The sequence below is a fragment of the Neodiprion virginianus genome, chromosome 1 (assembly GCF_021901495.1).
Source record: "Neodiprion virginianus isolate iyNeoVirg1 chromosome 1, iyNeoVirg1.1, whole genome shotgun sequence".
Taxonomy (NCBI): Eukaryota; Metazoa; Arthropoda; class Insecta; order Hymenoptera; family Diprionidae; genus Neodiprion; species Neodiprion virginianus.
In genome coordinates, this window is record NC_060877.1 from 4,502,530 (window position 1) to 4,516,172 (window position 13,643).

The following is a 13,643-nucleotide window of genomic DNA, read 5'->3' on the forward strand; positions in this document are numbered from 1 at the left end:
AGAATCACTACAGAATGCAACACTGTGCTGACATCATACTGATTATGAGACACGCATGTGTCACCGCTAAACGTCATGGTCACGTCCTGGCACCTCTAAAGTCACATCTGACGTCTCTCGTTCAAGAAATTATTCACGATAGTATAGTCACTGTTGAAAACTGGCCGAGTCGGCTGTCAGTCAGTTAACCTTTACATTACACTTGAAAGAAAACCTTATCTCATTCAACCTCTGATACATAGGTATATTATTAATTTATTGCGATAAGCCGTGTACATACATATTACATACGTAGCAAAAGATAGCATATGCACACTAGTGGTGTGGTTGCACTTGACGGTACAGTCACTGTCAAGTAGTAGTGGTGAGTACATGCATGCATGCATACACGCGCCAAATCTGGATCACGATTCATTGGCTCTGTCAGTGACAGTCAATGCGATCACGTTATTTGGTACAGTAAGTAATACAGTTGAGTGCCGACGTTTGTCGTGTAGTCTACGTTGTGTTTCTACGGCTCTAAAATACGATAATTCTAATTTCAGATTGTTCTTCCCAACAGAACAGTGCGGTAATTTATTTTTGAGCTATCAATTCGCGCTACTAACCAAAATTCAAAGTGCATAATCCCTCGCAAAAATTAATATGGAGGATAACAAGACTGGTGAGTGTCACTTCTACGAGTAACTACACAAAAAATTACGCTTTCTCTCGTTCCAACCATCCGAAACTAGTTCAAATCAATCTTGAATTAACGGGGTTCGTAATTTTGCAAGATCAGCAACGTTCAGGATTGTTAACAATATTCTCTACGGTGTAATCATTTGCATGCTTCCCTGTCTCGAAACATAATTTGACAATAAAATTTTTTGCATAAAAATTTTCCTCAGTCACAATTAGCATAATTGATCAGGTTAATTCAGGTAAATCACGACTTCATATTTTCTATCGTCATTCTTTATTTCTTAATGAATTTTCTGAATCTCTACTTTTAAATTTTATTCATCTTGTTTTACCTCTAAGAATTTTCCCTCTAATTTTGCATTTATGAACATTGTAAACAACTACCATCATCATCTTGATGAAACACATCTTTTGACAGAACACATTGTAATGACACCCAAGTGCAAAACTGCCAATTCTACAACGTTAATAATCGAACGCCAGGCGATCGATCCACCTCAAATTAATGAAAATGAAAGCAAAGTTCACATTGCTGGCGGAGATCACAAAGGAATCGTCATTAACAAACAAGCTAGTGCTGGTACGATTATTATGTTTTTTTACTGTATAAGAAAAGTCTTATCCTAATCTTAAACATGTCAAATAATGAAAGATGTAATTTACTAGCAGCTAACTTGAAAGTGGCTGGTAAAACTAGAAATCCTAAATTAAACGTAAATCAATACATAGTTTGAATGGCACATCATTTTCAGTATCAAATGGAGCATTCGAACCTGCGCAATTATGTCTGGAATTCAGGGTGTTTCTTGTGAGTGCACAAACAGGAAAACACACACAAGAATCAAGGACTTTGCAATTTTGGTTCGCAGAATCGCTTTCCAGCATGGACCAGCCGAGCATTGCTCAGGAATTTTTCCGTGAATTGGTCAGCCCACAAGAGTTTCCCAGAGGTATATTACAGACTTTAGATTTACAGTGACGCAGTAAAATCATGCAATTGTATTGGCAATGTATATATTATACGTTTAAAAAATGCCTTGCCAAGTTATATTCGAGATTTCAACAAAAAGTTTGGCGACCTTGTATAACCGTATGAGGTATTTACAATTCTTCTCTGAGATTTAAACCTTGTATTCGTGGAATGATTGATTTATTGATGTCGCAAGCTTAAAATAGCTAGCTGATGCTACATCTTTGAGTGGCAGAAAAGAGGTTCTGGAAATTTTCCCCACTAATGAGTAGCGGAATGAGAATCTTTTTTACATCTCAATCTTCCTGGATAATTGAATTTAAATCCTGAATGTACTTACTTAATTATGGTGCCAACAACAAAAAGACCATATGTGAAGGAAACATGACACACAATTTCGTTTTTCAGATTATGTGGGTTTTATAAAGAAAATAATGAAATTAATGCAACACAAGTACACTACGATCAAGAAGCTCGAGATTGAACTAAAGCAATTACAGGAGCCAGTTGAGCTTCCGGCTAGACCATGTGAGTACATCTGTTTTTATTCATTTTGTTTCATAGTATTAATGAATTTGAGATATCTACACAGAGGTCATCAATTCTTCAATTAAGTTCAAAGAAAATTCAGTTGGTATAGCGGATTATATTAATTGTCTAATTTTTATTATAGTTACAACTGGTGATATCATGGCAACGCTTTATAATATTCATTGTTATTCACAGCTCAACTTGGCCATTTACTATTGACACTTCCTTGGTCTCAGAAAAATGTTCAGCGACCAGGTTCGATTAGATAGAATTGATAGGCTTTCGTTTATTGTGTTCTGTAATCACTGTTTTTTTTTTGCGATCACAAGCTGACTATTTCAATGCAGATTTACTACATAGAGGTAATCCTCATCTGCAGCTTCACGTAACACAGCAAACTTTATTGGTCAATAAATGAGCAACTAGTTTCCATGGTAAATTTAAAAAAGGTTTGAAAATTCTGCAGACATGCATTGTGATTCTCTAACATCATTTCAGTATTCACATATTTTTATCGTTCATCCCTCATGCAATGCTAATTGTAATCATTCATAGTACATTTTTTTTTTTTCATTATTCATTTTTTCAATTGACCAGTAAATGTAGTGACCACGCAATTGTTGCAATCTGACTTTATTGAACGTTGATGCTGGTAATCATAACATTATTGATTTAACAAGTATTTTCTTTGTGGTTTACATAACATTATTTTATTCGATAATCAATAACTTAGATATAAATGGTTAACATGCACAGTGTTTCTTAGACAAGACTCACAGTATGTACTTATCTCGTTGAGCATTTATTATTTCGTCAAAATTTTGATATAACAAAATATCAATAAAGCAGTTACAACAATTTTCTACTTTTTTTTTTTTAATGCAATATATGGCAATTTCTCACTCATTACCATGAAAGTACCAAGATAATCTGGCAAATAGCAGTTTATAAACTAAATCTTCGTCACATTTTCATGAGTTTATAATATAAATTTTTAAAAACGTACTCTATGAAAGTGAATTTCAATATGCTTCTATATTTTACATGAACCGGAATCCATTATATTAATATTCTTTTAATGCACTCAACTTGTACCAATTTAATATTTATATGAAAAATAGCCGATGATTATTTTAGTTTCGTTTAGAAATTCTGACGAATTACTGAAAATGTAGCAGCATTTGCGCAGCACATGACATGCAATTTTCAAGAAACTGGTACACCAAACAGATATAGAATTCTGAGAATAGAGTATCAGCTGTTTCCTGTTACCATTAGTTAAAGAACACAGTTTAACGTTTACACTGAATTAGAATTGTTATGGTCATTTGTATTAATAGAAAAGATGTCTATAATATAAAAAATATAATGAACATTTGAACAGTCATTGGTTGTAAACATGCTATCTCAAGCTATCAAAGATTCGATGGCGGAGATCAATAGCAATAGTTGAATTGATTGAAGGAAAGAAATCCATTTGTAGGGCTTATAAACAACTTTCTATGACTAATTGGTCTAGTGGTGTCTAGATGCATCAGTATACAATAAGAAGATTGTCAGTGATGGTAATGCCTGATAATATTAATTGGTTAAATTTTTGTGATCAACATTATTATGTATTGAATAACATGATTCTGAACGATTGGCTAATATGATCATTAATTTTTTTTATAGCATCGGCAGATGACACGGCTATCGGACAACACGTTGAGCTGACCTTGTTCAAAATGCTTGAACTGATTGAGTCCGCATATCCGAATCCAGTTACCATAGTAGATATGGCTCAGTAAGTCCATCTCTACTCTTTAAATTTACAATACTTTCAATTGCTCTAGATTTATGCAGATCTTAATACATTCAATGCATACGCGATCATTACTTATCGTTCAAAAATAAAACGCATAGGGAATATGGCTGGGAAAAATCTGCAGTTGAAGCTATATTGAAAGAACTACAAGCAAAGGGTCTTGTTAAAGCAATGGAGCATGGAGCATTTACCCGAATTGTACATCAAGACACTCAAATCCAGGTAAAACTGTGGAAATTGAAAAGTATGTGGTAAAATAATTATTATATCATTGTTTAACATGCATTCAATATTTTCAGGTCGTTAAGCAAATGCCCACAATGGTTAGCTCTAAACAGCCAACAATAGCTATTATTACTGCTCAGTACTGCGAGAAACTGGCTGTTGATTCAATGATTGAAAATAAGGAAACTTACGTTCGCTACACAACCGTCGGTAAGTCTTTATGATTCGGATTTTGAATCGTACAGCTGTTACACATGCCGTATTTTGTAATATAGTTGTATTGCGAAAGAAGAATTAGAGGGTCGAGTTACGTTTGAATGTTGATAAATATTGTTGTAAACATTTTCTGTCCGAACAAGATCAGTCCGTTTAATTTTTGGGTTACACTTTACGAATTTGCATGATACTTTAGGTACAGCAAGCTCTCCAGATGGTACTGATGGAGTACGAAGAGTCACGTGTCGGTTTGGTAACGTAGTTTGTAATATAATTGAATTAACGCTACGTAGAATGAATTCATAGCTTGCGAACCGCTTGTGTCCACAAAACATCGACGTTGGTGCCACGTTTGTTCGTGTTGAGATAAACGTTTTGGGAGTAATCATGTGTATTGTCCATAATATTGATATTTTACTTCAACCCAAAAGAAAATTTCGACCACCTTTCAGAAATGTGGTAATGAACTGATTGGAAACCAAAAATTCACCTCAGCTCTTCGTCTACTGTAAACTTAATCACTCATCAATCTAAAACAAGAATATTGAGCAATTTTTTCCACTCTTGATTATTTGTCAACTGTTTCTGACGTGCGTATCCGTTTATAAATAACTTCACTAAAACTAAATGTGTGTTATTCGAAATAATTTATATTGATGTTTGCTTTCGTTCGTTGTCTGTATTTTTTAAGTTATTAGTTATTATATACTATCTATTTTCCATAACTGAGACGGTAAATTCGCATTCCAAGTAGCAATTCTAGATTTTTCGATTCTTACGTATTTTCTCATTATTTGTTAATTAGACCAAGAAAAAGTTATGGAACAGAAATCAAAATTTTTTCCTTGTATTCTACAGGTTGTTATTGTAGATTCCCTGTGGCGTCATTAAATTTCGTACAAGTGTCTGCAAACATAAGTAATGCAGGGGTGATGGGTTCATGTTTATGTTTGAAATTTGTGTTAAGAACTGTGACTCAGACATTTGTTGACTGAAATTCTCAAAATATGAAAAGGACTGTTTCACAGTCAGCAAAAAAAAAAGACAATGCGAAAAGCTATTTATACAAGAAAGTTTTTCACAGGATAGTTTCTATAGATCTTGATTGCCAGTTTTTGATTTCATCAGTAGGTGATAGCAAATAGACCTAAAATAAAATAAAAATATTCTCAACTTTGTCATGTATTTTTATACTATTCTACACCGATTTATCACTGGTAATATTGTTTTTATGTAAGTTCACAATAGCAGCACTCAGCACCATTGTATATATTTCTAAATACACTGGGTAAATTTGGATGAAAATCCATCTGTATACATGATAGAACTAATTGTTCATTCATTACAGGAGAATCTAACGTTTACACACTGGGTAATATTGGTGCTCACAGAATTGTATGCACAAAGTTGCCTACTGTTGGCCATACCAGGGAAGCAATGACTGCAGCTGGAAATACAACTACTAGATTACTCGGTAGGTGTTTTCCATTTCTGCCTTCTTGTTGTACTTACTATATTAACTTTTTCTATACTGATTAATAATTGTTGTCATTGTCGTATAATACAATAGTTTCATTGACACGACTGTTCATGAAATTTTGTCAACTTATCTTTTCAGGAACATTCCAAAAAGTGGACTTTGTATTTCTCGTTGGGGTTGGTGGAGGTGTTCCTCATTATACCGATTACAACAAACATGTTAGATTGGGTGACGTGGTTGTCTCAGATTTAACTCCGTTCAACAAAAAATACGTTTACGTTTATTGCGAAAGTGCCAAGATGCATGAAAACGGAAGTTATTTGTTTGAAACCAAAGAATATTGCCCGCAAAATTTAGGACTACAGGAAATCGCCGCGAACCTGAAATCACAGGTGAGTTTAATCTGCTAGTCAAGATTTATTCAACCCGCATAGAAAACATTCAATCCTGAATTATTTCTGCTGTCGAAAAGTTTATATTGCAATTGTGGAATTAAATAGTTGGATACAAATTGTTATTTCACACCGCACACAGGCAGACAATGGGACAATACCACCTTGGCAAACTTATTTAAAAGAAGGTATAGATGCATTGAGCACACAGTCTGAACATGCCTTTCAACCACCCGCACCAGAATCAGATAAACTGTACATGGCTATTGGTGAAAGGGATGTTATTGAAGTAGCTCACCCTGTTGCTCCGCAGGGAATAAAAAATAAAAGGTAATCCTGTAATAATGAATAATAAAACCATTTTAGTTCATACAGTTTAACATATTATAACCGTAATAATTATACAGACTGGATGGCTGCCCGCGAATACATCTTGCTCCAGTAGCGTCTGGACGTCAAATTGCCCGAGACGATCAACTCAGACAAAAGTTTGCTACCAAGTTTGGAGTGCTTGCATTTGATGCAGAAATGGATGCAGTGGTAGAGAGTGTTTTGGGTAACTGTCGCGAAAGCTTTGCGGTTGTAAGAGGTATTTCAGATTACAAAGATGGTTCTAGAGCCAAGGAATGGCAGCCATATGCATCACTGGCAGCAGCCAGCGTAGTTAAAGCTGTAATATGTGCAATGGATCCACCAACCAATGTTTAAAATGCTAAAAATAGTCGAAGTATCAGTACTCCGATATATGCTGAACTCAAGCTTACGATTTTAAAGCTCTAACATTTTTTCCATTTGATAGCGTTTATTTTGTAGCAAGACTTTATAATTTGCTAACAATGCATAATACGAAAGTGAGAATAGTATTACAAAATATTACATGGATAAATGTTTGATTAACATTTTATAATATCTACGTATTTTTGTATTATTTACGATTTGACGTTATAACAGAAAAATTATTGCGTAATAAGCTATCGATTCAAACGCACAAACCAATGTGCCACTTTTAAATATAGTATAAGTAAATTTAAATGCATTTAATAACTTCTAGTAATTCTTAGTCAGTATTGTGTAAAACACGGTATTGTTATATCTGTTCAAATGTATGTCATTTCATTATTAGACATGAATAGTCTAAATAACTTTTTCCCAATTTAGAGTTGGTTTCAACAGTCTTCTAGTACCATAGTCAACGACATTGATCTGTCCGAGCTATTTCAGTTATAAATGCAGTGAAATCAGTAATCAAGTTGCTTCAATTTAAAACTGACGAAAATTTTATTTCCCTGGCTCATTTGGTTTTTCTACTTAGGGTGCATAGAGGTTTCCTTCGCATAAACTTTTACATAAGGATTTCACTATATGACCTTTAAATTCATAGTAGAGTATATATCTATATTGAAGGTTGAGGAATAGCAGAAAATACTTCATATTCATCAGCCTAGAGTCAAGTCGTTATTAAAGTAGTTAATACATAAATGTTTATTAGAATGTTTCAACTCATTGTATATTAAATTAACGGCACACCTCGCGTTCCAGTTGTCTCTCAATTATTGAGCACATAAGTGAATACTATAACACTAATATAGCGTTTAATGAAAGTTTAACCTTGAATGGCAGGCGTCAATGTGTTCATAATAAGTACATATACACGTACACTGACATATTCAATCAATATTTATATTGAAAAAATTTATCTAATTCCTAATTCTGGGGGTATTTCACTTAACAAAAATTCGTTTGTCATTGTTCGTGTTTTTCATCCTTCGCAAGCCAATACGACATACCCCCTTGATTTCATTCCTAACAACCCAGAACCAATATGAATAAAGTTATAATTGTTGTAAATTAATATATACTTAGATGAAAATCTCTATTGATGGGCATATATATAGAACAAGTTTAATAGATACAAAGAATTTTATATATCGAAGTACTATCAGTGTAAACTTTTTGTTCAGATAAGTACTTCTAACACTGATTATAAGACCGAATGGCATCCTTTGCGTAAATATTTTCTAATCACGATACAAAGAGGAAATATTTGTAACAACTTCTTAATTATGGTATAGATTGGTGGATAGATACTTCTATTTATTTTTATATTTATTATGTCTGAAAGTTTTTATTGTTGTGTTATTATTTTATTTATAACTACCTACTTACCATCTAAATTGTGACTAATATTGATAATATCTAATTATAAACTAAGATTTATGCAGATGAGCTTGTTGATCACTTGTTGACCTGGTGCACTGCTTTAAAATGATAGAAAATGGCATGGTAAATACGATTGGAATTACTCAATGAGATAAACAGAAAACTTGAATCTTGCGTTTCATTATGAAGTAATCAAACATCAGGTTCTTATTAAAGGTCTGATACCAATATCATCGAATTACCTAAATTTCATTTTTAAAAAAGTGAAAAAAAATGCGGTTTGAGTGTAAATTCTATAAGTCGTGCTTATAACTGTGTTATTTTAAGCCAAATATTTTTTGTCATCAATGCTAGTCTTTTCTTCTACTATTGTCACATGGTCAATTTGTTTTTATAACACTAAGTATTATTCCTAGATTGGTATACAAAAAGGTTTCTGAAAACTAGTTTGTAGCCATGTAAGCAACACGTCGGGCACTAGCAAAGTCCTTTATTCATATACATTGCGCGGAACTGGTTCTACCACGATTAATCATTTTAATTGCTTCAAGATTAGCCATAATTAGTTATAGTTTCAGTCTATCTTGTAAGTATTGCTCGAGACAAAATTTGTTCCAAATTCAATAAAATTACTACAATTATAACGAAAAGTTGAACCGTGTGTGTTTTAGGAAGTGATGCTGCTCTCATTATTCTATTACTGGTTGTATTCGTATTCTTAGTATGATTATATGCAGGCATATGAATCATTGAGTCTGATTTATCGAAAAAAACGACTTCTAAATAAAAATGTATGTATTTCTAGCATATACTTTAGGTTACTGATATCTATTGTACAACGATAAATTATTCTATATTAATTCTGATTCATTTACGTATCTGAATTTTATTTTATTATTCAGCGACCATCCATAATGTACGTTAGTCCGTAATGTTAATTATGAGACATTGACGAATTTTGTTGAAATATATCTTATGGGTCATTTAAATACTATGCGTTCTTTAATTCTTAATGCTTGAAAAATAATAAAATTTGTAATCGTCATGTCGGATCACGCGTTCGAACAGAGCTTTTTCATTAAAATTTTGGTGTAGTCTAAGTACAAATTTGATGTTACATTAAAAGTAGTTAATATTGCAATGGAAAATAAGATTGTAAAAAACTTGACTAATACATACAAAAATTTCGGGACATCATTTTAGCTCTTTTATAGTTTTATTTTTTATCTTTCTAAATTGGAAAAAGTTCTATACATGAGCAGTGCCGCGGATAGCATATATTGCGAATCATCGAATCATGACAATGAAGCCAAGAGAATTCCGTGACCAAATATGGACATCCAAAACCTGAGAACTCGTTCAATTAACGCAAAAAGAGAAAAAATACTGCTGATAGTGTTGTATTATTAAAACCTCCTAAGACAGCTGAAATGATGTACTTCAGTTATTTTTCGAAGTTATTAAGCTGAAAAATGTGCGTTTCCAATTTTATTCTAGAAAGTACGAAAGAACCTCAGTACCCACGCGGTTGAGGACCGCCATCAGAGATCGGGCGTCTTTAAAATCTCTGGACCAATGAGAAACTGGATTTTAATACCATCGACCAATCAAAAATAACGATTGCGTTTGTCCACCAGCCAAGACAGACGAACGGCATGATTATTATCATTATTCCATGGAGTCACACACGCGATTTTGACCGACCTCACCCACGTTCGGCAGCTCTTTTTCTATCGAAGTAAAGCAACAACTCGTTAGTCCGTGTGTTAAACCGTGAAAATGTCTACGTTAGCAAGTCCTCTTTCCGTTGGCGGCACAAGACAATCTGGTGCTCCAGTTCGCACGCAAAATGGTAATACGCTAACCTATTCTAAATCATTTACTAAAATTATTTTGTCACCATTTTAGCTTGTCTTTTTCCACTAATAATGATTAAAACTATTCTACGCGTATTCCGCACATCCTTAAATGCAGTTCAATTTTCACAGTTATGGCAGCATGTGCCATCGCTAACATCGTAAAGAGTTCCTTGGGACCTGTTGGCTTAGACAAAATGCTCGTCGATGATATCGGTGTAAGTTTTTCTTCACATACCTTCATCAATTTTCGACAATCTGATACTACTGAAATACCTCCAAAAATCCATCCTCATTTCACAGGATGTAACTGTTACCAACGACGGAGCTACTATACTGCGTCTCCTTGAAGTCGAACATCCAGCCGCTCGCGTATTGGTGGAACTGGCACAACTTCAAGATGACGAAGTTGGTGATGGAACAACATCTGTTGTAAGCATATGTACGGTTGATAGATGATGTAATTGATTCGTCAACAAATCTGTGTTAATTTACTGCACGTACTTTTGTCAGGTAATTATTGCTGCAGAACTATTGAAGAATGCCGATGAACTAGTTAAGCAAAAGATTCATCCGACTTCTGTGATTAGCGGATATCGTCTTGCATGCAAGTAAGTAATTTCATATTTTTATTTTGTTTCACTTAGGAACAACTTATAACATTTACTCACCTTCCTGGTGTCTATCATCTTATTCTTTGCAGAGAAGCGTGTAAGTATATTCAAGAACACTTGACTATCGGAGTTGATGAGCTCGGCAGAGACTGTCTGGTCAATGTAGCCAAGACGTCAATGTCAAGTAAGATTATCGGGGCGTATCCTTTTTCTACCTATCACAAAAAAATGATTAATTTTTTTAATAAATATTACTACTACTGTTCGGTAAATTTTTAGCATGGCACCAGTTCTAAATTTGAGTAAATTATTTTTATATATTAAATGGTAAATCACTATTACTTAAATATATTTGGACATAAAACATCTTCAAATTCAAAGTTGGAGAGTTAAGTCATCTTGAGAAATCAAACAAAGTGAAAAAAAGAAAGGAATCTGGTATGTTTCTTAACAAATTATATAGTGATGCGGACTTTTTTGCTAATATGGTCGTGGATGCAGCGAATGCTGTGAAAATCCATGATAACAGAGGAGTAGCCTTGTATCCAGTGAAAGCTGTTAATGTGTTAAAAGCTCATGGAAAGAGTGCACGCGAGTCTATCCTTGTGCCCGGTTATGCTTTAAATTGTACAGTGGCATCACAAGCGATGCCCAAGAAGATAGTTAATGCAAAAATTGCATGCCTAGACTTTTCGCTTCAGAAAGCCAAAATGAAGTTGGGAGTTGAAGTACTGATCACTGATCCTGAAAAATTGGAGGGCGTTCGTCAACGTGAATCTGATATCACCAAGGAACGTATCCAAAAAATCCTTTCTGTTGGCACTAACGTTGTTCTCGTTAGTGGCGGCATCGACGACCTCTGTCTTAAGGTACTTCCAAATTTTCTATTGAAAGTATAGAATATTATTAATTCTGAAGTTTCATTATAATGGTGTTATTACCGATATTCCTGGCTTTGCTCACATGATTTATTTTTCTTCATTGTTTTAGTATTTTGTCGAAGCTGGTGCATTGGCAGTTCGTAGGTGTAAAAAAGCTGATTTGAAACGAATCGCCAAAGCAACTGGTGCTCACTTCCTTACGTCTTTGACGAATATGGAAGGAGAGGAAAGCTTTGATGCCAACTTCTTAGGCGAGGCTGCAGAAGTTGTTCAAGAAAATGTTTGTGACGATGAGCTGATCCTTATTAAAGGGTATAATATTTTATCCCCACGTACTTTTTCCTTTTTGCTCTGGACAAATCTCCATTTTTTTGTTGAAGCACAATTATATAAAAATATTTAACTTAAGTATCAATTCAAATTTAACATAAAAATTCAGACAACTAAATTATCTATCATAATATTTGAATATAAAATTAACTGTATTGTTCCAAATGTCAGTTACTCCTAAGTGTTAGTGGACATTGGAGTTTGAGACTTCATCACACGGATTACTTTCTAAACATAAAGACAATACATTGAGTATGATTTTTTGTGTCATGTTCAACTTCCAAAATCTCGAATTATATTTAAATCAATACAATTTTAAACAATTTGTTCAATAGCTATAAAGAATCAAGTAATTTACATTTTCTAATTAAATTCAACAGCCCAAAAGCCCGTACAGCAGCTTCCGTGATTTTGCGTGGTCCGAACGACTTCTATTGTGATGAAATGGAACGATCTGTGCATGATGCACTATGTGTCGTGAAGAGAGTACTCGAAAGCAAATCGGTAGTGGCTGGTGGTGGTTGCGTTGAAGCTGCCTTGTCAATCTATCTTGAAAACTTTGCAACGTCTTTGGTTGGTCCCTAACATTATATATTACATCTCTATTAAGGCTATAGATAAAGTTGGATTATAAATTAATTAAATAAAACAATTATGTTGATAGAGTTCCAGAGAACAGCTGGCCATTGCAGAATTTGCTCGATCTCTCCTGGTTATACCAAAAACATTAGCCGTCAATGCTGCACAAGATGCAACAGACCTTGTTGCTAAATTGAGAGCATATCATAATTCTAGCCAGACCAAGGCTGATAACGCCCATCTTAAATGGTAAGATTCTGTTCAAATTGAATCAATGATAATCCTCATTTCTTAACTTTTAGAGGGAAAATGATTTATAATTGATGAATAATTTTTTTCCAGGGTTGGCCTTGATCTGATTGAAGGTGTTGTCAAGGACAACAAAAAAGCAGGCGTACTGGAGCCAGCAGTATCTAAGATAAAATCTTTGAAGTTTGCGACTGAAGCAGCAATTACTATTCTGCGAATTGACGACATGATCAAATTAGACCCGGAGCGAAGCAATGATAGATCCTACCAGGACGCAATGGCTGCCGGTGATCTAGACGGATAAGAGTGAATGTTATTTAAGCTTTCTTGTTTTCATTTCAACTTCTCATTGAATTATTGAGCAGGACTTCTTAACGTCACATGGACACGCATAATTTAATTAACGTAACTATCACGTAATTAATTAGGGTAACGTTGTACCGGAGACGTACATTGTCACACATTCATTTTTTAAGTTAATAAAAAATAACCGATTTGCTAACAACAACGATAAAGTTGATAAATAAAGCTTTATAAAACAAATTTCGAGGAGTTTTGATATACCTAAAGACATACCTGTGTGATTTGAGTAAACATATTTTATTTAAGAAACTGTGGAAACTGTTGCAATACGGTTTTTTCCCTTAGATTCAACATATACTCTTTAAT

At 34.0% G+C, this 13,643-nt stretch overlaps 2 protein-coding genes across 3 annotated transcripts; both read left to right on the top strand.

Annotated features, from left to right (window-relative positions):
• The first annotated feature begins 264 nt into the window (after window positions 1-264).
• LOC124298138 (uncharacterized) lies at window positions 265-9,454 on the top strand. 2 transcript variants are annotated; one of them, XM_046749784.1, is made up of 13 exons: window positions 265-459; window positions 546-664; window positions 1,103-1,264; window positions 1,437-1,634; window positions 2,063-2,182; window positions 3,860-3,971; window positions 4,091-4,214; window positions 4,292-4,427; window positions 4,630-4,686; window positions 5,782-5,907; window positions 6,052-6,305; window positions 6,448-6,635; window positions 6,713-9,454. In XM_046749784.1, exons 2-13 carry the CDS (start codon window positions 646-648, stop codon window positions 7,011-7,013), a joined length of 1,797 nt encoding a protein of 598 aa, XP_046605740.1. In that variant the 5' UTR covers window positions 265-459; window positions 546-645; the 3' UTR covers window positions 7,014-9,454. The 2 variants fall into 2 exon arrangements, with proteins under 2 accessions (XP_046605740.1, XP_046605747.1); XM_046749791.1 differs by lacking the exon at window positions 4,630-4,686 and having other exon boundaries at window positions 267-459.
• Window positions 9,455-10,126: 672 nt separating this feature from the next.
• Window positions 10,127-13,517, top strand: LOC124298150 (T-complex protein 1 subunit alpha). The gene is made up of 10 exons (XM_046749804.1): window positions 10,127-10,317; window positions 10,454-10,539; window positions 10,625-10,753; window positions 10,835-10,932; window positions 11,025-11,135; window positions 11,399-11,804; window positions 11,926-12,128; window positions 12,527-12,719; window positions 12,811-12,974; window positions 13,068-13,517. The coding sequence occupies exons 1-10, from the start codon at window positions 10,245-10,247 to the stop codon at window positions 13,276-13,278; spliced, it is 1,674 nt and encodes a 557-aa protein (XP_046605760.1). The 5' UTR covers window positions 10,127-10,244; the 3' UTR covers window positions 13,279-13,517.
• The last annotated feature ends 126 nt before the right edge of the window (window positions 13,518-13,643 follow it).

Coding starts and splice junctions, on each gene's coding strand:
- LOC124298150 (XM_046749804.1), top strand. CDS start 10,245: ATGTCTACGTTAGCAAGTCCTCTTTCCGTTGGCGGCACAAGACAATCT. Junction 10,754..10,834: donor GTGATGGAACAACATCTGTT/GTAAGCATATGT, acceptor TACTTTTGTCAG/GTAATTATTGCTGCAGAACT. Junction 12,129..12,526: donor GAGCTGATCCTTATTAAAGG/GTATAATATTTT, acceptor TAAATTCAACAG/CCCAAAAGCCCGTACAGCAG.
- LOC124298138 (XM_046749784.1), top strand. Junction 1,635..2,062: donor CCCACAAGAGTTTCCCAGAG/GTATATTACAGA, acceptor TTCGTTTTTCAG/ATTATGTGGGTTTTATAAAG. Junction 3,972..4,090: donor ACCATAGTAGATATGGCTCA/GTAAGTCCATCT, acceptor TAAAACGCATAG/GGAATATGGCTGGGAAAAAT.